Here is a 26927-nt window from a genome sequence, read left to right on the forward strand (position 1 = left end):
GAAGCTCTGTGTATTGTGAGCAAGTGTGCTGTGCACCTTGGTCCGGAGGAGCATTGCTTTGTTTGGTGGTATACATGTGAATGACAATAAACTTAATCTTGAATTTCTGACTCGTGGAAGTAGTTAATCATTACCATGGTGCTTGCTAACACCATTTTTTTTCAAAGCTAATTAAGTTTAATATATGATGAAACACAATGGAAAGGGTATGTAACAGACGTTGAATGGATATCAGAAATATTCACTAGAAGACTTGACGTCTCCCATCCAAAAAACTATCCTATTTTTATAAGCTATCTCTCTTACCTCAAAGTCCTTAAAACATTGATATCTCCTAGGTCCATGTGAATTTTTCCTACAAGTCCTGTGTTTGATCCCTTTAAATTTGAAGCCCCTGCTATAGTACTAATGCTGGCCTTATTGAAGTCATAAATGGAATTCTATGTCACTGTGAAAATGTGAAAACAACCCCTTTTTGCCCCTCTTGAACTGTATTCAATCTTTGACATGCTTGACCATATCATTGTTGTCCAGTGTCCCACTGCACTTCTGCCTGCCTGGAAAATAATTTACATCCAAGTGTAAGCATTCTACCACTTAGTTTGCTTCAAAAAGCGATATTGCAAAACTTGGTGTACTATTTAATTGTACTGGGAACATCTGTCAAAAACTAGGATGTTGTTGCAATTTTATATATGTTTATGCTAATGGAGTTTTTTATGATCGTATCACCTAAAATAGACTACTTGAAAATATTCTAGATTCCACTATATATTAAATGGGTGTTATTTTTCAGGTTCTAAATCCACTTTCAATACACTTTTTAAAGAAAAGTTTATCTTGAAAGTAGCATAGGATGTTACTCTTTCTGAAAAAAAAAGTTCTGAAACAGTTTTGTAAATCAGAAAACTAAATTTTATTTATGACAATTGGTTAACTTTGAAGAAAATAAAGAGATTTACTCAATGGAACTCTTTTAAAATGCAGTGTTTCAATTATTTTTCAAGGAAAGTATCCCATAGAAACCAGCAATTCAGAGAAATCGAAAAATACTGAAGAACAATAAGATCACTGTGTACAAAAGGGCTTGCTGATATGTAGCCAGAGGTCAAAGAAAGAACACAACTTGGGAAGATCATAGAAATTTTTAAGTCTTTCATCTTAATGGCTTCCATCTGAGTTCTAAAGATCAGATATAAAGACCATAAGTAGAACATTCTGAAGCATCAGGCGATCTGATAACCTAATGTGACCAGGTTATAGAAGAGTTTTGAGATTCATCTTATATATTATTGACTGTGTTCCAAACTCTTGTGTAGATGGTGGTAATGGGTGGGTGGGCAAAATCTTCCTTTCATTTTCTTGATGGCATCTTGCTCCTGGCAGATTACCTCAAAATTGATCTTAACTATCTTTCAAAGTTTTGATAGAGGAGAGTAATGATTCCACATCCATGTAATTAAGTTTGTTGATAAACTCTTGAAATGAGCATAAAAGTATTTAATAAGCTAGTGTATTTAATTACTTCAATTTTATGTAGATTGTACTATTTGATAAATTTGTTGGATTTGTATTATTACTAAGGATATATGATAAATTCAGTGACAAAATTATACTCTGGATAAAAAAAGACAATTCAAATGACCATTTATTCAGCATTTCCTGTCAATAATGGTTGTCTAATTATTTTTGATAGCCTGAGTCAGCTCTTTAATGATTTATAAATTTTTCTATTAGATTTTTTATGTTGTGGTCTTAGTTCCAAGATGTTCTTGCCTGAAGCTGGCAAACTTTCATTTCAGCCATGTCAACTTATTTTTTTAAATCTGGCGTGGTAAGTAAAAGAACTGATGGCTATGTGTAGTGTTTGTGTAAATGCTGAGTTTCTTACTGCTTCCCGGCAATTAGATGGTAAAGAAAAAGTCACTTCTGAAAATTTCAGGTCACAAATTAAAGTAGCAGCTGTTTCAGTTCCCTTGTTTGGCAGAGGTGATGAAAATTCTTTGTTGCGTAAGTATTATTTCTCTTAATCCCTCCAAGTCCAAATAGTTTGACAGCTCTTGAAAACCATTTTTACTACTATGCTAAAAGAATGGGGGAGTAGAAAGCAACAGTAAGCATCTGATGTGGCCCAACAGCAGGCGCTGCCTGGTGACACGAGTAAACTGATGCATCAAAATAAGTAATTCCTTTTAAAAAAAAGTCTAAGTATTTATTACACCAGTTGAACTTCTCGGCACAGGTTGAGGTAACATTGTAATATTCATTATCTGAGAGTGCGACTAATGCTAATATCATTCATTTATAGAATTAAATATACACGTTTAAGATTGTTAATTAAAAGAAAAATTCAATGAGCTTTTCAAGATAATTGATCATTTGAAATGCTTAGAACAACAATAACTGTACAGTTACTTAAGAGTAAAAATTGTGTACAACTTTTGGCATGTAAAATACTCACTAATAAGCATACATTGGTGTAATTGATCAAATAAAATCTGAAAATTGTTCAATGTTTATAATTATCCTCATAATCTTTGGCTTAATGAGCAAAACATGAACTCATTGAGTGAGTTTGTTCATATCATTGTCAATGGGTGTGAATTTGGCATAATCATAGCAAGCTAAAGTAATCTATTTATGTGTTGGCCTGGATTTTTTAATCAGCAATGCAACAGTGGCATTGGAGAAACTGACATGGAAGAAACTTGCCCATGAAGCTTTTGTAGTCTTCTTGGTGCGGACTTCCCCTATACTGATGCTGGTTACTCTCAGATGTCAGTCCATGAGTCACAGCAGCTGTCATCAAGCTGGATTAGCTGGCAGCCACATTCAGCAATAAATTTAGAGCAAAGCGTAAGGATAAAGTAGAATTTCGGTCTAGTAATTTAAATATTTTACAGGTGCAAATAAAGATTACGTCATTTAATTAAACTTGAAGCACAGGTACAAAACAAAAATTTTAAATATGTTTATTCCATACTTGAAAATGTTCATTATGTGAATTGTAAGCCGCAAAATTAGTCTAAGGGCCAAAGCATTTGTCTTAAACTTCTTTGTGAGTGTTTTATTGCAGGGTGAGTTGAAAATAAGTAATATTTTTGTCAAATTTATTATTTCTTTTTATTGAAGTGGAGAAAACTGCAAACAATACAGCCTGGCTCAGCTTTGTTTTTTGATGTTAACATACCCTGCAAATTCTGGAAAGTTCTGTATTTCAAGTTCAAGTTTAATCATTCAACTGCGCACATGTGTACAGCTAAATGAAACGGCATTCCTCTGGAACCAAGCTCCAACACAGTACATACAGTCACACATAGTACATATAGTTAAGATAGCACATACAATTACAAAAAATAATATTAACACTTGTCCCTGAGTGGTATGGTCTGAAGATTGATGGTGTATGGGATTTCATAGTATAATGATGATGAATACTATTAATTTCACCATCAGTATAACTACAAAAGGTTTTTATGTTCATTATCCACAACTTCTATTTTAACTCTTATTAAGGCACATATTGACATACTTATCATTGACATAATCTTATTCACTTGTTGGAAATTCAGCTCAGAATGAAAACAGTGTTCCTTACGCAAACGAAGAATGCATCTTCATTACTTAGTTCGCTCACTAGCATGTAGTAAAATGACCACAAGTGATTTTACAAGTATGATAAAAACACATGTAAGCAAATAACAGTACTTTGTCAAAACTATAAGATTGTAGTAGTGGAGGATTTTAACGCTCTCAATATTGACCTGTCATTGTAAGATGCTTAGATAGGATTGAATTCATAAAATGCATCCAAAAAACCTTTAAAAGCAGTGTTGAGAGAGATCTACTTGGCAAGGTACTGATAGAATGTGGATGTGCTAGTAGTGAAAGCTGCTGTGGAGAAACCCTTTAGAAACAGTGAATAAAATTTGGTAAGTTTTGAGGTCATCAAGCAAAAGGTAAGATTGTTCTTGTAGTTAGTCTCAAAATAGTAGAAGGGCTGTTTTCAACAGTACAAGGCAGGACCTGGCAAAAATAGATTGGAAGCAGCTGCTAGAAGGAAAAACAGCATCTGATAAGTGGGAAGCATTAAAGGTGAGATAAGTAAGAGGTCAGAGTCAGCATATCACTGCAGAGATAAGTGGCTAAAATCTTGGTTAACAAAGGAAATTGAAAGCTTAATCAGAAATCAGATGGCAACATTTGGTATTGAGTAAGTCCTTTGAAGGCTAATGGGAAGTAAAGGAGAACTTAAGAAAGAAATTAGGACGGTAAAAATGAGGAAATTGACTGGTCTAGGCAAGCAGGATTAAGGGGAAGATAAGTATATTATAGAAAGAGTTGGTTCCTTCAAGGACCAAAAGGGAAATGTGTGTGTGGAGCCAGGGTACAGGAGCAGGATCCTAAAGAATAGTTATTGGTTTTCATCAGGGTGAAGGATGTAGAAGATGGAGAGAGGTCTTACCTTTATAAAATGAGGGATTGAGTGTTAGAATTAGGATGTCAAGTTTCAGCTGTGTAAATCATTCATTGTGCCGCACTTGGAGTATTGTGTACAGTTCTCGTCACCACCTTACAGGAATGAAATGATGGCACTATAAGGTGTGCAGAAGAGATTCACCAGGATTTGCCTGGAATAGAGGTCTTTACTTAAAAGGAGAAAATTGATAGGTTGAGTTTATTCATACTGGAATTTATGAGAATGAGTTGTGATCTTTTATATGCTTTGGAGCGATGAGGAGGGCAGATAGAGTGGATAGAATCTTTTCTAAAACAGGTGGGCATGGGTTTAAGGTTATAGGGGAGAAATTTATATGGGAATTGAGGGCAATTTTTTCACGCAGAGGATAGTGGGTTTATAGAAAGAACTGCTGGAGGAGTTTGGTAGAAAGAAGATATAATTACAGCAGATGAAATGTGCTTTGACAGGTACTTTGATACGAAAAGAATAGAGGGATACAGCCCAATGTGTGCAAATGGGATTAGAGTAGATTGGCATCCTGATTAATATGGAGAGTTTGGCCAAAGGGACCATTTCTGTGCTGTACAACTACACGATTCTGTGACCAATGACTTAATGTTACTTTTCCACTCAACTAACAAAGTAAAAATGACTGAAAATATACTTACGCATTATTTCTGAAGTTTATGGCCACTAAAGCATTTTTCACTCACAGCTTGACCAGTTGAATCTACTTGGAAGCAGAATAAGTAGGATTTATTGGAAAATACGGATTATAAGTGTTTGATATTGGGTAGATTATGAGAGGTTTTTCAATGAATTTTGGGAATTTATTTAGTTTTTCTATTGACATTGTTATGTTTTTCTTGTGCAATAAGGTTAGCCAATATCTTGCCAGCTTCAGTTCTTCACAGAATTACTGACATTTTTCGGCAACGGTGTCACTAAATTTCTGAACTCTGATATACGCAAGGAAGTGCTGAACTTACTGGCCAAGCTCTGATGATTATTTCCTAGCTTCCTTCCACCTCTGGAGTCCCATTTGGCTCTGGTGACAAAATGAAGTTTGCTAAGATTCACAGCATTTATTTATTATCTATCTGATTATTTATTTATTTATTTTCATTTCTTACATCCAAAGGAGTAAAAAAACTTTATGTTGCATCTCTGTCACAATGTACAAACAATAAAGGGGGGAAATGTGGGAGATATTGCCCAAACACTAAGATTGTATACATAATTGTTTTGTATACATGTATCCACAGTCAGATATGCAATCAGATCATTGTGTATTGATAAATCTGATGGCCTGGTGAAAGAAGCTGTCCTGGAACCTGTTGGTCCTGGCCTTCATGCTGCAGTACCATTTGCCAACCAGTAGCAACTGAAATAGTTTGTGGTTGGGATGGCTGGAGTCCCTGATGTTCCTCCGGGCCCTTTTTACGCACTTGCTGCTGTAAATGTCCTGAATAGAGGAAAGTTCACATCCACAGATTCGCTGAGCTGTCCGCACTACTCTCTGCAGTGCCCTGCGTTTGAGGGTAGTACAGTTCCCATACCAGGCGATGACACAGCCAGTCAGGATGCTCTCCATGGTGCCCCTGTGGAAAGTCCTGAGGATTTGAGGGCTCATACCAAACATCTTCAACCGTATGAGGTGAAAGAGGTGCTTTATGCTTTTTTCACCGAACAGCCAGTACGTACAGTCCAAGTGAGATCCTTGGAGATGTGTATACCGAGGAACTTGAAATTACTCAACCTTTCAACTAAAGTGGCATTGATGTTAACAAGGTCTAACCTGTCTCCACTACTCCTATAATCCATGATGGAACTTTGCTCTTGGATCCGTTTATCAGGTACACAATAAATGGGTCCAATAGTTTGGTTCCTCAACCTTATTTACTGAGGAGTATGGGATTGCAGGGAAGAAAGGGAAAAGTGAGGCATATCTTTTTAAAGAAAAGTTGTATATAATGTTTTTCCTTGCTGCTTTAGTATGTAAGGTTTTTTGATTTCTATTCATTTAAACAAATTGAAATTGTAAGTATTATTTCATTTCCAGTAGTTTCTAAACCCTTTGTAAATCCCTGACTGTTGACAAAGATGGCAGTGGTGCTTCGTTGGCTGTTAAAGACTTCCAGAAGAAAGCTTGTGGCAGTGCTTTTTCACTGTGTCACTCTGTTTTGTCAGTTATAGCCCTGGTGCAATATGTAGCCTTTTTATTTGACTTCTTGGATTTCACTAAAGTAAATTTGGAGATCCAGGAAATATAGATGGCAGGCTTTTATCCATAAAATATGAACCTTTTTTTGCAACAAGTTTTCTTTTCTTGAGTGAGAAGAAATTAATCAATTTCAATAGATTTTTTAAATGAAAACTGATGTTTCAGTTAACTTAGCAATTTGATATGATGTGCTTTACCTATCCACAGAGAAACAGGGTCCATAATTATTATATTATAGATAATTTACTTGTGCAATGCAACAAATATAACATATTACAGATTTGTTCGTGCACTTAGCATAGAAACAGCTTCAGCTCATTGCAGAAGCCATTAGCAAATAAAGACATCATGAAAAAGTTGCTTTCTTGAAATATCGTTTTCCTCCTATATTAATCTGCATTAAGGCATGTTACATTATTTCTGACACTGAATCTGCTGAAGAAGTGTTACTGTATGTGAACTGATAGCACTTCAATTAATTTTGTAACTTCCTCTAGCAAGTTACCTGTTGTGGATCAGATCATTTTCACACCCTGCAGCATTTTGGAATAGATAGAATTCTAACTCTCATTATAATTATTATATTAAACTTTAGTTAACTGATTAAATTGCACAAGCTCAATGCAGTTTATATTCAAAAGCAGCAATAGTCTGAAATCCAACCAAGAAGCTGGTACTTTAATTAATCAATATTCATTGTATGTTGGGATACATGAAATGATTCATTATCTGTTTCTGGTGCAATAGTTTTAGTTTTGCTGTAATCCAGGCCAATGAACAGGTGAGCTACCTTGCAAAGCAAAACTGTTGCTTTTCCGTAACCACATTTTGTCCATATTATTCCTAAATGAACAAGTATTTTGAGGGCATCAATAACATATTCTGTGTGGTTAGACATAATTTAATACAAGTGTAATGAATTATACCATACATTGTTGTTTCTGGCATATCCTTCCGCAGCTTAAGCAAGAACTAAGTGTTTCCTGTTACTCATTGACTATTTGGGGATTTGGAAATTGATGACATCCAGTACGTATTGCTCTTCCATGATTGCTTTTGAGTAGGTGCTGGTGAGCTGTGGCTGTGATTGACTGCTGTTCTTACTATTGATGGCATTGCTATAGTGCTGTTGGGAGAGGATCATGGGATTTAGAGTCAGCAGTGAATATATTGTATCTCTAAGTCAGGATGGTCAGCAACTTGGAAGGAACATGGAACTGATTGTGTTTCTCATTCTCATCCACCTTGTTCTTGGTGAAAGAGATTGTTGATTTGGGAGGGACTATTAGAGAAGCCTGTGAGAATAATTCAGGATATTTTGTGAGATCCTACTCAATGCAGCCACTGTGGAATGATTATTTATGGTGATGGATAGGTTGCCAGTTAAGTGGGTCACTTTGTCCTGGATGGTGTCAAGCTTACTGAAAGTTTTTGGAGTTGTCCTCATCCAAGTAAGTAGAGAATATTTCATCTTGTTCTTGTCTGTGCTCGGTGGGCAAGCTTACTTAGTGGAAAGCTAGAGTGATCATGCAGCCCCTCCCCAATCTCCCTATGACTTAACAAGCTTTTTTCATCTCCTTCCGAGTTCTGTGAACGGGTCTTTGACTTTAACTCTCTACCCACAGATGCAGCTGGAGAGTTTTTACAGGATCTGCTGTTTTGCAGCTGTTTCAGCTGTTTTCATTGTGCACCAGCTATGTATTTAAACATGGTCAATGGAAATTTAGTCTACCAACACATCAGCTGATGTTATCATTAATTTTTTAAAAGATGAGTCAAGGGACAGAAAGTAGTAAGAATAAGTGGATAATTTCTAGCAGTTGGACTGCCACAGAGATCAATGCTGGTCACAGCTATTTATAATCTAATGAATTGAATGAGGAGAATCAAGGATAATATATCCATGCCTCCTGATGGAACAAAGCTGGGTTGCGATGTGGGCCAAAGATGGTGCAGAGAGACTCTGGGGATATAAACAAATGAACTGAATGACAAAATACATGAAAATGAGATAAATTGCAAAAATGAGAGGCCATCTACTTTGGGGGATAATAGATAGAAAGCTATTTTTAGAGTAGTAGGAATCTGAAAGGTGTTTGGTCTCATATGCACCTGTACACATGGCTGAAATCAAACATACAGATACAACAAGTAATTAGGAAGACAGTATGAAAGTTGACCTTCACTGCAAGACCTTCTAAGTATACGTGTTGAGCCATTTTACATCAAATATACTGTAGGCCCCTGATGAGACCATATCTGGGCTACTGTGTATCCAAGGAAGGACATACTTGTGATGGGGCCAGTACAGCAAATGTCTACCTACTTAACTCCTGGTAAAATTAATTTGACTATGCGCAGAGTCTCTGGAAATCAAAACTGCAGATGCTGTAGATCTGCAATAAAGTAGAATACAGTGCAAAGTGTCAAAAGGTGTTGAGAAAGAAGGTGACTGGATTAGTTCTGAGTTGCAGAGAAGGAAGAGGAGGGGGGGATGGATTGAAAAAGAGAATACAGTGGATTCCATTTAATTGGGACACACATCGGGAGCAGTACATTTTGGCCCAATTAGCCGTCTGCCCAAATTAGCGGAAGTCTCATGGAAATAGTTAAAGTTCAAAACAGACAAACTTCCATGTAACTGAGTAACAAATTATGTATTTAAATGAAGTACAGAACAAATGAGAACATTAATGATACTACTACAATATTTTAAAACTGTTGTTCTGAATAGTTAATGCCAGAGAAATTAATTTAGTGTGTGATACCATGTTCTTTTTATTGTGTGTAAATGAACACAATCAGTGCAGACATCTGATGAACATAATGGACTGCCTTTATAACAAAGCTTTTAATGATTGCATTCTCCAAATCTTATACTTCATTGTAATATTCAAGCTGATTGTCGATACCTTAAAATTCTTCATAGTTCCTCACTTGTTGAAGTGGTGAAATCGTTTCATTTTCACTGCTGACCATTTCTGACATCTCCAAGACTGAATGCTTGAAATAGCAGTGAGCAAAGCAGTTCTGAATTGACTTAGTGCTTATTTCTCATAAACTATCCATGACAAAAATCTCTGCTTTTTGAACACAAACACACACGACTGAAGGGATTTAAAAACTGTTTGTTCTAAGTATGGTGTAGTGTTTAGTGCACCCAAATGACTCCAGTGAGACAATGCAGGCATTGATTAAGTTACTATGTAGAACAGTTCATGTTCTAAACGTTCCCCGGTAATACTCCACAACTCTTTCTCCACTGCATTGAAAACCGTATTGACGCTGCTCCAAGCACTCATGTTAAGCTCGTCAATTTCATAAATTTTGCTTCTAACTTCCACCCTGTCCTTAAATTCACTTGGTCCATTTCTGACACCTCGCTCTCCTTTCTTGATCTCTCTGTCTCCATTTCTGGAGACAAAGTGTTGACCGATATCTTTTATAAACCAACCAATTCCCATGATTATCTTGACTGTACATCCTCCCATCCTGTCTCCTGTGAAAATGCTGTTCCCTTTTCTCAGTTCCGTTGCATCTGTTCCCAGGATGCAGCTTTCCCTTCCAGGACATCACAGGCATCCTCCTTCTTCAAAGAATGGGCTTTCTCTTCCCCAACCATTGATATTTTCCTCACCCACTTCTCGTCCATTTCCCGAGCATCTGCACTCACCTGATCTTCCCATCACATTATTAGTGATAGAGTTTATCTTGTCTTTACCCATCACCCCATGAGCCTCCATATCCAACACATTACCCTCTGCAGCTTTTGCCATTTGCAAAGGGATCCTACCACGAAACATGTCTTTACCTCTCCTCCTCTCTCCACTTTCGCAGGGATCACCCCCTCCAAGATTCCCTTTTCTATTCATCCCTCCCCACTAATCCCCTTCCTGGCACTTATCTCTAAAAGCGGCCAAAGTGCTACACCTACTCATTACCCTCTTCACTCATCTCCATTCAAGGCCCCAAACAGTCCTTCCAGTTGAGGGAACATTTCACCCGCAAATCTGCTGGGGTTGTCTGTTGTCTCTCCTGCGCCCGATGCAGCCTCCTCTGTATCGATGAAGCCCATTGTAAGTTGGAGGACTACTTCATTGACAACCTCTGCTCTATGTGCCAAAAGCAGAACTTCCTGGTGGCCAAACATTTTAATTCCAGTTCCCATTCCAATACGTCAGTCTGTGGCCTCTTGTTGTGCCAAGATGAGGTCACTCTCAGGGTGGAGGAGGAACACCTTGAATTTCGTCTGGGTAACCTCCAACCTGATGGCGTGAATTTAAGTTTCTCCTTCTGGTTAAAAAAAAATTCTCTCTCCCTCCCCTATTCTTCTATTTCCCCACACTGGCCTCTTATCTGTTCTCAATTGCCTATCACCTCTCACTGGGTCTTCTCTTTCACTTCCTCCTATGGTCCACTCTCCTCTCCTATCAGATTCGTCCCTTTTCAGCCCTTTATTTTTCCTACCCACTTGGCTTCACCTGTCACCTTCTAACTATCCTTCTTCCCCTCTCCCAGTAATTTTATTCTGCCATCTTCCCCCTTCCATTCCAGTGCTGAAGAAGGGTCTCAACCTGAGACGTCAACTGATAATTCATTTCCACAGATGCTGCCTGATGTGCTGAGTTCCTCCAGTGTTTGGAATGTGTTGCTTCAGCAACAGTCTCCTGTCCCAATTAAGCACCGTGGTGTCCCAAATAAACGAAGGGGAATTCCAGCTATTTTCCTGATTAGATTTTGTTCTTTAAGAGTTGGCCCAAGTAAACAGCTGCACCAGTTAACCAAAGACCCAATTAACTTGCATCCATTGTAATTCCAATAAGCTGAGTTCAGAATTGGTGTAGGAATATGTTGTAGAGGTCATCTGAGAAATGGGTAATTGGGGCTAGTTAAGGAGAGAAAATGAGCATAAAACAATGTTGGGCTGTAGAATATACACAGAAGTTCAAGCTGTACTAATTGAAGGAACGAAACAGAACCAATATCACAGGCACAATTGCCCAGTTAGGATACAGAGAAAAGTGAGTTAACTGAAGTTGTGAAATACAGTATTGAGCGAAGGCTGCAATGTGCCAAGAGATGTGGTAATGTTCCTCAGGCTTACTCTGGGCCATTTTATGGTACAGGAGGCTGCAGATGGACACATCGGAATATGAATAGGATGAAGTATTAAGTGGTAGACACCACGAAGCTCTCATTTACCCCAGTGAATTGATTGTGTGTGCTCAGTAAAATGGTCACCCATTTTGCAATTGTTTGTTTTTTTTTTCCCAGGAGAGACCATATTACAAGCATCCAATGGATTACACTGGACTGGAGTGCAATTGAATTTGCTTCTTCACTTGGAAGAATTGTTTGGGTCCCTGAATGGTGGGAAGGGTAGAGCTGTGTTCCTTTAACTTCTTTCCTTCTTGTCAACGAGGGAATCAAACATGCAAAGAAGAGTGAATCTTATGAATTCTTCACTCACAATGGCTGTGGTAGCTAAGTCACTGAATATATTTAAAGTCTTAAATTGATAGGTTTTTAGATTTTAAGAGAATCAAAGGATTATGGGCAGTGTAGGAAGGTGGTGCTGAGAGAATACATTTACAAGGATCTTACTGAAAGGCAGAGTGGCTCTGTAGCCCATTCTTGCTGTTACGCCATCTTATTATAAATGCCTCTTCAAATTCACTACATCACTCGGCCAGTTTTAAAGACTGAGTTCAATATTTGCCCCGATGAAACAAAAGCAAAGCTGTAATATCTGACATATTGTGCCATTCATTTTTAAATGGCATAGGTTAGAAGACAATCATACATCTTAGTGTGTAATTTAGCAAGGAATTAATTGACTATGATCTGATAAATCTAGATAAGAGTAAATAACCAAGAAAAGCATGTACATGAAATTGGTTATTTATGGAAGGCACTCACAGCTGCAAGAAAAATCTATGTCCTGGTAATGACTTTTTAATGTACAGTCCTTCATTGAAATTTGTTCATAAAATCCTTGTTGGAATGGTGCATTGATTTCTCCATCTAAAATCAAATTGTTATGCTATTGGCCTCCATTAAGTCAAATTCTGCTCTGAGGGGCAGCAAATAGAAATGGACGATTGCTCAGGAAGTATATGCTCATATTGTAAATGTTATTTTGTGCAAGTTTCAGCTGTAAACAGTGTCCGATGTTATGCACAATGTCCTGATTGTATACTTGCTATTAGCAGCTAGCAAGTTGTCATATGTTTTATGGATTGGCTGTAATTTTGGCTGATTCTAATATGACATTAATGTTTTTCAGGCCAAGCCTTAGTTTCTTTCCAGGCCAAGATTCTGGCAAGACATTCATCAATGCACGGCTGACTTTTTGTCAGTGGTAATGAAAATTAGATATCATTTAGGCAATTTCCGTTAGCTTGGCAATGAGAGAAAGGAGATGAGAATCTAGAGTGCATGGAAAATATTGCACATGTCACCAGTTGCTTGAGCTGTAGCAGTGGATGCTCTGTAATTTGGAAGGAAGTCCATGTTGTTGAAAAAAAAACACACATTGATATATTTTAACCATAGTGAAAAGTAAACATGGTCTACATAGAATGCAATTGCATGTGGTTCATGTTAGAAGGAAATTCTAAAGGTAAAGAAATGTGGTGAAAGTAGGTCAAGCTGAAGAGTAATGTGGTGCAAGCCCAACAACATAATGAGGAAGCAATCTACTGATCGGTTAAATGATTGAATGTACTCCTAACAGCATCTCAGGTGGCAGACTCAGATCCTTTTAGTCAAGGAAGGGATCCTGGTTCAACTACAAAGACTATTTTCCCTGTTAAAATATAAGCAAGTCCAAGACCTCAGTGAATGCATTGTTGAACACTGAAGTCCTGAACTTGCTGACAGAGAGAGAGTGCCAAATCTGTTGAGTCCAACAATGAAATTTCACTTTGCTGAGACTTGGCGCAAGACAGTAGAACCTTTTGCCTTCCGAGAAACTTGCAGGGAACTGGATAATAATACAAAGGAAAACGTGAATTTGGTTCTTCAAATTATTTTAGTTCACTTTAATATTGTTATATCTTGGTTTATGTGTACTTAGAAAATGTCACTGATGATTATTTTAAATACTTTAATTTTACTTGTATACACAAGTTATATAAATCAAGGGTCTTCAGTGAATTTTCAAAATTGTTAAAGCTTTGTTGCACTTGTTACGGGGAGCTGGGAGGTTTTGTGCAGTCAGAACTTCCAGGACATTTTGGATGCTACTTTATGATGCCAATGAGGAACTTGCTGCTGCTGTTCACGTTATGTTGATGGAATCCAGGACATATTGAAGCAGCAAGATCGATAATTTAAAGGCAGACCAGATAAATACAGATGTGGAGTAAATGCATGGCATTTGGGCTGTTGTCAGCAAGGTCTGACTTTAAAAGTAATGACGATGATGATGACGTCGACTCAGACCAAAGTAATAATTACCTTGTTTTATTTACATTTTGGGAACGTGATTTCTGAATGAGAAAATGGAGCTTACATTCTGACCTGTATTGCATAACTGGAATTCCAAGATTGACCTTTAATACAATTCTTAATGTGATTTAGGAAAGGAACTGCAGTAATTATTTCTTAATATTCATGATCCAATTTTATTTCTTAGTGACTTCCAAATAAATCATGACTTGTTGGTAGAGACATCATTCTTCCCTGATTGCCTACAACCTTCTCAATGAACTTCTATGGATTAAAATCATAACATTTGTTGACAGCTTGTTCCTCTACTTACATATGTGATTTTTGAACTAGATGCTAGGTTATGGCTAGCATGTTGATAGCTTTCCATCAGATTTTTCTTCACCCATGAGACTTTTTCTCTTCAACTTTGACCATCTTCTTCATGAATAAACTCAGATTCATGGTTAACTAGGACAGAGAAACTAAGTGCAATGCAAAGTCTCCTTATTGCTCACTTCTGCCATTGCTGAGATCGTAATTGACAATGGAGGGCTATGTCATTGGAATACACACTTTAAGCTACTGTTGCAAGTTCATGACCATTTCAATTATTTAAAAAAATTGTGCAAAATAATTGGTTCTAACAATCAATGCTGTCATTCAGGCTTTCCCGTTAGGATAATTTTAGTGTTTAAGGAAAGCTGCATAAGGTTTAATCTATTCTTAGTTTGTTAATGATTTATTGACAGATCGATGAATATCCTTTTATATATTCCATAGTAGATATTGCCAGTTATTATATCACTCTTTTGCTCTGTGGTATGACTCAAAACTCAAATGTGCAATTTTTATTCATCAGTAGTATTGAAATTATTGTCAGTCATATAAATTATTATTAGTTGTAGATATTATTGGAATATAAATCATGAACTAGAGTATATTATCCTGTGATGGTAATATTTCAAGACAAGCATTATAGATTTTATTGTTCAACACTCAACATTGACTATGTTTAGGATTGGATGCCCTAGGATCCCCAACAGCCTCGCTTTATTTATTTATTTATTTATCTCTCTCTCTCTCTCTCTCTCTCTCTCTCTCTCTCTCTCTCTCTCTCTCTCTCTCTCTCTCTCTCTCTCTCTCTCTCTCTCTCTCTCTCTCTCTCTCTCTCTCTCTCTCTCTCTCTCTCTCTCTCTCTCTCTCTCTCTCTCTCTCTCTCTCTCTCTCTCTCTCTCTCTCTCTCTCTCTCTCTCTCTCTCTCTCTCTCTCTCTCTCTCTCTCTCTCTCTCTCTCTTCTATATTATGTATTGCATTGAACTGCTGCTGCTAAATTAACAAATTTCATGTCACATGCCGGTGATAATAAACCTAATTCTGATTCTGATTCTCTGCATCCTAGAATCCGAAAAGGAACTTGTGCTATCTGGCATTTGGGTCTTGCTTTGAACAAACTTATTTTTCATCATGTGTGCTGAGCACAGTGTCCATTGGATATGTTGAAAAACTTACACTTTTTAAAAATGGTTCTATGTAAGCAGGTTCTCTTAAAGAAGCAGTTGAAACAAAATTCCAAGTTCAGAACTTAATATTGTGCTTCTATTTTTAATGTTTGCTTAGCTGACCTTGATCTGTAGATTATGGTTAATGGGGAAAAGCTTGGCTTGCACAAAAATAACCTGTCTACAAAAAAGATTTAACTTAATCCACACATATTACTTAAGGAGCATTAAGTATGCATTCACTAAAATAACACAATTAACACTTTCCAGTTTATTGACAGAATTAAGCATGCTTTCAGTTATCCTCATTTTTATAATACGTGGTACTAAAAGTTGGCATTGCATATCTTGGTAAAAAAAAATTATAATGCTCAAGGCAAAGGCAAAATATATAAAGCATTTAGGAAGTTGAAAGCTATTACATATTGTGTTCAGTATAACGGAATCAATGTGAAGTGTTTTATGGCTATCAAGTCACGACAGCTTGACAAGCAGTCACTGTTTTGCCCATTTAAGATCATCCTTGGTCATCTGTGATGTTTATTTGAAAAATGATTTCAGTACAAACACTATTAGGCTCCAAATGGAAAATGTTGTAATGTGAACAAAGTCACTGGAAAGACACAGCTGGTAGATATGCAGTAGTCTTTTATTCAACAAAAGTAGACACATTAGGCATCATGTTAAGGCCCTTTCAGAAGAAGAGGCCTGTTCAACCCAATGTTACATGACATTTTATATGCTGAAGATCAAAGGGTGATTCTATATATACAATGTATCTACAATGCTTCCTTTGAATTATGTATAACTTTCACTCCTCCTTCTCACACTCACACCAAGACACTCAAAAGAATGTGAAATCAGCATTGTCTGGTTTTCTAGTTAACTGCAGTTCAACCCATTGTCCAGAGCTGCATTTTAAATTGAATCTACAGTCCATATTCAGATCTGAAGATTGGTGAATTAACTTAGTTGCTGAAATTAATAGTTAATATTTTGCTATTTGTCCTAATCCCAAAAAATACCCTAACAATAAACAATATTCTATTTTAATAACAATGAAAAATTGAATATCCACATATTACACATTATATGTGTGCCATAATAAAACTGTAGTGCTTTCAAATGTCAAAAATGTTGTATGTTCATAAGAAGCAAATGGAAATGATAGATCTGAAAATTATCAACTGTAAAAATCTAATTTATGAAGTTAGAAAATAGTTTATAGATTAAATTCTATTATCAAATAGGTCCTGATATTTTTTGCCAGTCCTTACAATTTAACTTCATAACTTGTAGACCTTCCATATCATATATCCTTTACAGTATATGTGCATCTCGGACCAGTAATTTGACCTGTACAGTCATGTCTTTTTGGCACAGAATGAAGCTTTTTGCAAAAGTTAGTCAAATAAACATACCTGTACATATCATGATGATTAGCAGAGAAATGTATGTTAGTTTTGGGCTTGTGTCTGCAAGTGTGGCATAGTCTGTAGACTCTGGATCATAGCCAGCATAAAAATTCAGTGACAACTGTAATTCATTATCATTCTACAAATACAGTACTTGGATATTTTTGTTCTTTTTACCCGAGGCAGCATTCTGAAAGACACACATCAAGTTAGAAGGTTCAGTTGAATGGTATTTAATGTTTTTAGCATTTGATATTGCAAAATCTTGATTAAAGAATAATGTTGCTGAATGACAAAAAGCCACAAGATGGCAGATTTTAAGTTCCCAACTGAACAATTTAGAATAAATTTAGGTGCCCTTTCTTTAACTTAAAACACTTTGCAGTGTTGGTGAAATTTTAAATTAAAGGGGAAAAGGAGGGCTACTGGCACCTTAAAACCAACCGCTTCAGGTAGAGGGGCTCGTCAGCTGTGGTTGGCAGCTCATCCCGGAGAAGGAAAACTCTGATCTCAATCATCCACTGCCTTGTGGCTATACTCACTCATGGGAAAAAATTTGGGGCTGGAGTCCCGAAGGCAGTTCTATATTGAATTCAACACTAACTGGCAACACCTATGACATCACTGGTGCCACATTGCGCCAGTCTCTGCCCTTCACTCACTGCATGGAGAGGGGGAGTCTGTTGCATTGCAACACCTTGCTTCCCATATTTTATTGCCCTGGCTTGCATATCTCGTTATCTCATAGACAGCTAGGGCACAATATCCATGGTCAACCCCAACCAAGGAAAGGGTTCATGTTATTTTAAACTTTTCCTCAGATTTTCCTTGTTTATAATGAGAATGATGAGGTGAAAATTTTCCAGTGGTTTCTTCAGTCATATATCTCTTTGTTCGTCAGTTTGCCTTTGGAAATGTCATCTCCCAGGTTTCTAACATTTTATGGTATGATAAAAGGTTACATACTCTTCTTTAGCTTTCATCATAACTATCCTTTTACTTTAGCTGTGAAATATACTTGCTACAGGCAAAATAAAATATGACAGATTTTCCTTCCCCTCCCTCAACTCTCTGCTTCTGTGAAGCACTGCAGCTGGCAGGCTGGGTTCAAACTGATAAAATACCATATGTAAGTGAAAAAAAGAGTTGAATATCAGGGAATGTTATAACTTAAATCTATGACTACAGTAGTGGAAGCCAGTCATCTCTTAAGTTACCAGTGGTCTTTAAATGGGTTAACAAAATACTGACATTTGCATGCAACAAAGAAAGTTCAGTTATTTCACTAGTCTAATTCTTTTAGTCTCAAATGAAGTGATAAATGGTGTAATTGATGTACAGAAAGACATCACAAAAATAAGGCAGTGTTCACCAATGATTCCTTCCCTGACCAGAGTGCCTAGTTTCGAAAATGTATTTTGTTTCAAGGTTGATGAAGGTTCTAATTTAACTATATCAGAAATATTTTCAAATTTGGAAGTCAAACAATGTTGAATTGCAGTTGTTTTGCATGACTGAATTGATTGTCATGCAGAAGCAAAATAACATGGAAGTTCACAAACTTAAGCTCATAAAAATTGTGGCAACAGCCAGCAGGTCAGGCAGCAATTGTCGAGGGAGAAAGAGAATTCCAATCTCAGATCAGTGACCATTCATTTGAACACTTATAATGAAAGATTACTCAACTGAAGTATTAACTCTTTATTTCTCTGTGAATTGGTTATTGTTGTGTACACATCCAGAGCATGCTCACAAACCATGATTTTTATTAAAACCTGGTTTTAGAATTTTTTATGTACATTCTTGCTGATTCATTTCGCTGTAGCTCTAAGCTTCATACATTGCGACTGTTATATTAAAAAATAAGGATTATCTCAATATGTTAGTAAACTTCAAAGTGATCAATATTTTCTTGCATTTGTGGATCATGCATGAAGTAATAGTACAGACATTCAAAAAGTTAGCAGTGCCTTTGACCTAGTAAAGTTGCCAAAAATGGAAGTAGTTTGTTGTAGAAATAACTCATGACTCTGGGTGCAGATATTATTGTGCATACACGGTAAAATGGAAGAGAATAAGGTTAGTTTGTACATTAATAAAATATTTTCTTTTGTAATTACTAAGTTTATTTTGTTGCCTTGTGTAGATTGAAAATCTTCAGGAACAACTTAAAGACAAAGACAAGCAGCTCAATAACTTGAAAGACCGAGTTAAGTCATTGCAGACAGATTCCAGTAATACAGATACAGCACTGGCAACTCTAGAAGAAGCTTTATCAGAGAAGGTAATTAATTATGTTTAAGTTCGTGAAACATCATTCATGCATATATTATGATATTTGTGCATTAAAGAAAATGAATGTTTCTGAAGGAGTACTTTATGTGTATATTCTTTTCAAATGGAAAATGCTTAATGGGGCATGCTCATCCCATTGCTTTGGCTTTTCTTCATCAAGGCAGCAATGGAAGTATTATTGAGATCTTTTCCATTTCTACTGCTTGAGACTGGAGTGGATTAGTTCCATTAACCATCATTTTCTATTTCCTTTCAAGATTTAAGTGTGTAATTGCCATGCAGTCATTGTAAATTTCTCTTGCTTCCTAGCTAATAAGCGAATTTGTGAACAGGTGAATTTGCATGGAGATCTGAAAATGGAGATGGTGTTGTTAGCCCGCATATAGTTGCACCTGGGGACTAAACACAATGGATTTACTCCACCTGGTGTTTAGCTGGAGAAAACCGAAAATGGATGTCCTGCGAGTAGTCTGAGTTTAGAAGCAGTGGGGTAGATTGTAGCTGTTAATGTATAGTTATAAACTGATGCTACATTTGTAGATTTGTTTCCAGATACAGAATGCAAGTTTGAATAAGGTGAGGACAGAGGGGTTGCGTGAGGTCCCAAGGATGGAATTGCAGAATCAGGTGATGCGATTGTTAAAAATGCTCTGTTTAAAATTATATATCTGAGAACAGAAGCAAGTACAGGTGTCCCCCGCTTTTCGAACACTTGCTTTACGAAACCTCACTGTTATGAAAGACCTACATTAGTTACCCGTTTTCGCTAACAGAAGGTGTTCTCACTGTTACGAAAAACGGCAGTGTGCGCCGTGTGCAGCCAAGCTCCTCCCCTGGAACTGAATTCTAGCCGGCATTGCTTAAACACGTGCCTGTGAGCAGCCGTTAGCAAGATGAGTTCTAAGGTATCGGAAAAGACTAAAAGAGCTCGTAAGGGTGTTACACTTAGCGTAAAACTAGATATAATTAAATGTTTCGATCATGGTGAACCAAGTAAGGACAAAGTGAGTTTGGCTTCTGGAAGTTGGCGAAGATGATGTTGAAGAGGTTTTGGCATCCCATGACCAAGAACTGATAGATGAAGAGCTGATACAATTGGAAGAGGAAAGGATAACAATTGAAACTGAATGCAGTAGCAAACGGACTGAAAGTGAAGTTGTCCAGCAACTGCGTGAGATTTTTGCTGCAATTGACAACAATGATTGCAGAAAAGTACGACTTTAATTTTGAAAGGGTACATAGGTTTAAGGCATATTTGCAAGTTGGTTTGAGTGCTTACAAAGAACTGTATGATAGAAAAATGCGCGAGGCTAAGCAGTCAAGCATAGTGTCGCTTTTTAAGCTTTCCACATCAGCCATAGCAGACGACAAACCTCGACCTTCTACATCGAGGCTGGCAGACATAGAAAAAGATGACCTGCCTGCCCTGATGGAAACAGACGACGATGAGATGACACCCCAGTGCCCCACCACCGCAACCCCCGGGCCACGGAGAATGCAGTGGTAGCCGGGACACAACCAACATATCTTTAAGAAAAAAGCTGAAGTAAACAAGCTAATTAATTAGGTGCCGCCTGGCACGTAAATGTCAGCCCCGATTGTGTCACCTCTGATTAGTTAGCTTGTTTATTTAATTAGCTTGTTTATTTCGGTTTTTTTTCTTAAAGATGTGCTGGGTGCGTCCTGGCTACTGCTGTACCACTGCATTCTTCGCGGTCCACAGCCTGGAGGTTGGGGACCACTGCACCACCCCAACCTCCAATGACTCAGCCTAACACACCATCATCAGTATGCTTGGTGCTGTCATCCCGATTCCGGTAAGTGATACTACACTGTATGTACATTGTTTCTACTTTATATAGGCTGTGTATTTTTATGTGTTATTTGATATGATTTGGCAGCTTCATAGCTTAAAGGTTACTGGAGAGAGTGTTTCTGCTAAGAGCGCTTACGTGAGATTTTCGCTACAGAGAACAGTGCGGCAATGATTGTAGAAAAGTGTTTCTACTTTATATAGGCTGTGTACTTATCATATCATTCCTGCTTTTACTATATGTTACTGTTATTTTAGGGGTTATTTGTTATTTGGCATGATTTGGTAGGTTATTTTTGGGTCTGCAAATGCTCACAAATTTTTTCCATGTAAATGCTTCCAGGTAATTTTTCCAGGTAATTGCTTCTTCACTTTACGACATTCCGGCTTACGAACCGTTTCATAGGAACGCTGTACCTTCGGGTGGCGGGGGAAACCTGTAAAAGCAGTTCCATTTAGTTCGACAGTGGAGTGAATAAATGGTAACTTGATCAAAGATTGCAGAGTGATGGAATAAATGAAAGGGTTTAAGCTTCATATTCAAGGTCTCAGGATGGCAATGTTGTTTAGGACATTTGGAAGGGGCTTACTTGTTATGTGCTGTGTTGTATGACGTAGGCGATTGTGGTCTTTCTATCATCATGATTGTTCTTGGCAAATTTTTCTACAGAAGTGGTTTGCTATTGCCTTCTTCTGGGCAGTGCCTTTACAAGATGGGTTATCCCAACCATTATCAATACTCTTCAAAGATTGTATGCCTAGTGTCAGTGGCCACATAACCAGGATTTGTGATATGCACCAGCTGCTCATAGAACCATCCACCATCTGCTCCCGTGGCTTCATGTGACCTGGTGGTGGTGGTGGGTGGGGGGGTGGCGGGGTTACTAAGCAGGTGCTACACCTTGCCCAAGGGAGACCTGCAGGCTAGTGGAGGGAAGGAATGCCTTACACTTCCTTTGGTAGAGACCGCCCTGGGAAGGGGTGGGAGGTTTGATTGAGGAGCTTGCTTAAATGAGAAACTTCGATTGATTTGCATGCGGATCAAAGTGAATGACATATCAGATGAAATATTTGTCTTAGAAAATCAGAAGAGCCTTGGATGTTTATTTTTTTTCCCTGGGCAAGGTGGTCCCAGGAGAAAAGAATTATGTTATAAAGCCACTAATTGTGAGAGCCACAAATTGTGGGTGGAATTTTGTCAGAATAGGATTATAAAAATGGAAGCTGGGCCATGTAGAAAAGTTGAGCCTTAAGGTCAGGCTGAGTTGTAGTGCTGCTGATGTGGTTGAGAGGAAGAGAAATATGTCTGGATCTTGGAAACATGTAAGTTAGGAGCAAAGGCAACTGCTCAGTCCTGGGAGACTGCTCTATCATTCAATAACAACATGGCTGGTCTGACTGTAATCTCACCCCTGCATTTTTGTCTATCCTGGTAATCTTTTCATACCCTTGTTTATCAAAAAGTACTTTACAACTGCCCTAAATATTCAAAGACTCTGCACCTTTGAGGTAAATAATACACATATTCTTGACTACTGAAAGAGAAACAAAAAACCTTAACTGTGCTTTAAATGTTGTCCCTTAATTTTCAAACATTGATCCCTGATTTTAAGTTTTCATGTTGGAAATCTGCTCTCCATCTGTACTTATCAATGACCTGTTTACTGGTGTTTAGTTTGGATTTCCCTAGGGCTACTTGACTCCAACTCTCAAAGCCCTGGTGCAAACATAGCTAAAAGGCTGAATTCCAGGGCTAAGAGGTAAGCGCTCATGAATTCCAGATAAGAATCAACAGGCAGTCAACGTGGCTCTGGGTTGGGGAAGTCATGTCTTACTTGACTGAGTTTTTCAAGGAGGAAGGTGATTGATGGAGGTGGAGTTGTGGTTGTTGTCGATGTGGATTTTAGTAAGATGTCTGACAAGGTTCCTCATGGTAGGCTCATTCAGAAGATTAGGATACATGGGATCCATGGTAACTTGGTTGTTTGGATTCAGAATTAGCTTGCCCATAGAAGACAGAGATAGTTATATATTAACTTGGATGAAATGTGGATGGATGGGTTATCATTATTGAAAAACATACTAAGATTTGTGGTGTTGTGCAACATGTAGAAGATTACTAAGGAACACAACTGTATATTGATGCAGATTTTGATGGTGAAATAGAAGGTGGCGTTTTATCCAACCAAGTGTGAGATGCTGCACTATGGGATATCAAATGAAAAAGGCCAATGTGCTGGCAATGGTGAGAGCCTTTAACAGTACATGTGCAGAAGGATCTTGAGATCCAAGTCCACAGCTCCCTGAATGTGGGGGCACAGATTTATTAAGTGGTAAAGAAAGCTTGTGACATGCTTGCCTTTATTAGACAAGGCATTGAGTTCAAGAGCGAGAAAGTTATGCTACAACTATAGTTAGGCTGCACCTGGAGTGACTGTGGCATTCACTTGTGGTTGCCTCATTGTAGGAGCAATGTGGAGGCTTTGGAGAGGGTGCAGAGGAGCTTTGCCAGGTGTGATCAGTGGTGAAGGAGTATAGGGCTATCAGTGGCGAGGAAGTACAGAGCATTCTAAGGTATGGAAATGCAGGACTGTCCCTGTCACAGAATGCAAGGCATGCTGGTTTTCAGATGAGGATACATTTGACCTTTCACTCCACTTTTAGATATGACATTGAGTTTGAGGGCATGCCACAACTTTCTGAGCCAAATGCTGGATACAGTTCATATCTTGCTCTTCAGTTTTGTATGAGCCATAGCTAGCCTGAATTACTTGAGAAATCAGTTAATCTTTTTCATGTTCAAATTATGATGGATGAACCCAAGGGAATAATGAAGTATTCTTTTGATTGAGTCAGTGAGTATTTAATGGTTCACACACAATAAGAATATTTTATATTTCCCATGGTGCAATCAGTTATGCGACAGATTTTTTGATAATATTATTAATATTTATGTTTGTAAATTGCAGTTTGATGTTCTTCATTCTGTGGAATGAAATAGTTTGTGCCTTTCAAGATGCTGCTTAGTATGTTTTTATACCAAGGATTGTTCTTTTTTCCATAGGGCACATCTTGCTCAAATGCTGTTGTTACAGTTGCAAAGCTTTGGTAGTGCACAGGTGTAAAGAGTTAGCTATATAGTGCATTCAGTACGGATCAGTAACAGCATCTCCTCCTCACTGACTATCCACATAGATGCACCTCAAAGATGTGTACTCTACTTATCATGTGTGGCCAAGCACAGCTTAGACACCACATAAACAAACTTGCTGAAAAGGGTAAGCAGCTTCAAGTTTCTGGATGTCAGTATCTCAGAGGATCTGACCTGGCCCAACAGCTGAAGAAGGCACAAAAGCAACTCTGCGTAAGTAGGAATTTAAGGAGACTGTGGTATGTCATTGAAGGTGGACAGATTTCTCTCGATGCTGAATGGAGAGCATTCTTACTGGTTGCATTACTGCCTGTTATGGGCCCTGCAATGCACATAAAACACAGCTTTATCACAGGCGCAACACTCCCGACCATCAAGTACATGTTCAAGGGGCGGATGCCTGAAGAAAGTGGCATCCGTCTTTAAGGATCCTCACCATCCAGGAAATGCCCTCTTCAGCTTACTTCCATTAGAAAGGATATACAGGAGACTGAAGATCAACACTCAATGATTTAGGAATACATCTTCCCCTCTACCATCAAATTTCTGAATGGTACATGAGCACTACCTTATTTCATTTGCACTATTTATTTTTTGTATATCATAGACTTTATGTCTTTTCATTGTTCTGCTGCTGCAAAACAACAAATTTCACATTATATGTCAGTGATAAACCTCATTCGTTGGGAGACTTAATCAAGATCATTGAGCTTCTTGAATATCTGCTTGGTTTTTTTCTGAGAATGTCAATGGGAAGTCATTTATATTAGGAGTCAGTGATCTAAGGCCACTGAACTTAACTCTGGCTTAAAAATATAATTAGTATATATAGAAGTAAATGAACCAGTTAAAGCTGAACTAAAGTGACTGTAATAATTTTAATTAGCATAAGAGCCCTTTTAAAATTTTACACACAAGCTTCAGGAATGAGTGCAAAACTTGAAATTCTGAACTGGGGTGGGGTGGTGGTTGATTTAAAGAAAGGATGGCACAAGATGAAGGAGGGTTAATTATTGGAACTTCAGCACGGACCTATCAATAATGGCATTGAAAATGTGTTTTTTTTTGTTTTCAGCTCCAGGATCACCAGCAACCAAATTGTTCTTAAGATATGTGATATCAGTGGTCCATGACAGGTTACAATCTTCTTATTGGAAGTCTGTGACAGTGATGTAGCACAGAGACTGGTGTTGGGATCCTTGGTGTTTGTTATATGCGGTATCTATATTCAAGAAGGCCACCAAGGAAAAGATAGTCTAATGTTAGTGTTGGGGAAATTACTGGGAAACATTCTGAGGGGCAGCATTAATCGACATTTCAAAAGGTTGGGATTGATCAAGGGTAGGTTTTTCGGTGGGAGCTCTTGTATGACTAACTCATTCCAGTTTGTGCAGAGTAATTAAATATTTTGATAAGGATTGTGCAGTTGTTGAGTGGTTTGAATGGTCTTCAGTAAGAGCTTTGACAAGATCCCCATGGAAGTTTGGTCCAGTGGGCTAGGGCAAAAAAAATCTGTATATACTATTATTCTAAATATTGAACCAAGGTAAGTTGGCAAATTCAATCCAACAATTGCACTGTAATAGATAAAGGGTGATGATGGAGGATTGCATTTATGATTCAAAGCCTGTGACAAGCAGTATACCACACAGATTGGTGTTGGAACCTTTGCAGCTTAGTCTATACATTGATGACATGAATATAAATATACAATCAGTATTTTTGTAGATGATGTAATATTAGACTGTAAGATGTAGGAGCAGAATTAGGCCATTTGGCCCATTGAGCCTACTCCGCCATTTCACCATGGCTGACTCTTTTCCCTCTCAACCTCATTCTGTTCCATTCTGCCCATAATCTTTCACAACCTGACTAATCAAGAATCTATTAACCTCCACCTTAAATATACCCAGGGATCAGGCCACCACAGCTGCCTGTGGCAACAGATTCACCACTCTCTGGTTAAAGAAATACCTATTCATCTCCATTTTAAATGGACATTCCTCTATTCTGAGGTTGTGCCCTCTGATCCTAGACCTCCCCACCATAAGAAATATCCTGTTCACATCCACTCTACCCAGGCCTTTCAGCATTCGATAAGTTTTAATGAGATCCCCCATCATTCTTCTAAATTCGAGCGAGTCAAGGTCCAGAGTTATCAATTGCTGCTCATATGATAAGTCTTCCATTCCTGGGATCATTCTTGTGAATCTCATTGAATCCTCTCCAATGTCAGCACATCCTTTCCGAAATAAGGAGCCCAAAACTGCTCCAAGTAAGGTCTCAACAGCGCCTCAGCATTACATCCTTTCTTTTATATTCTAGTCCGCTTGAAATGAATGATAACTTTGCATTTGCCTTCCTTATCACTGACTCAAACTGCAAATTAACCTTTAGGGAATACTGCACAAGGACTGCCAAGTCCCTTTGCACCTCAGATTTTTGAATTTTCTCCTGTTTGGAAAATGGTCTATGCTTTTATTCCTTCTACCAAAAAGCATGACCATACACTTCACGACACTGTATTCCATTTGCCACTTCTTTGCCTATTATCCTAATCTGCCTTAGTCCTTCTGCAGCCACAAACCTGACCACAAAGCCATCTGAAGAAACTTCGGTATCCTGTTTAATATT

The 26927-nt window shown here is 37.9% G+C and overlaps 1 protein-coding gene across 3 annotated transcripts in view; it reads left to right on the forward strand.

The window, feature by feature from the left end:
• The window catches only part of LOC134356860 (ERC protein 2), an 878083-nt gene that overhangs the window by 387486 nt on the left and 463670 nt on the right, over positions 1-26927 (forward strand). For all 3 annotated transcript variants that reach the window (XM_063068069.1, XM_063068071.1, XM_063068070.1), the window contains one exon: positions 19181-19318. In XM_063068069.1, coding sequence (XP_062924139.1) covers positions 19181-19318 — 138 coding nt within the window. The remainder of the gene's footprint in view (positions 1-19180; positions 19319-26927) is intronic.

The sequence above is a fragment of the Mobula hypostoma genome, chromosome 15 (assembly GCF_963921235.1).
Source record: "Mobula hypostoma chromosome 15, sMobHyp1.1, whole genome shotgun sequence".
Lineage (NCBI taxonomy): Eukaryota > Metazoa > Chordata > Chondrichthyes > Myliobatiformes > Myliobatidae > Mobula > Mobula hypostoma.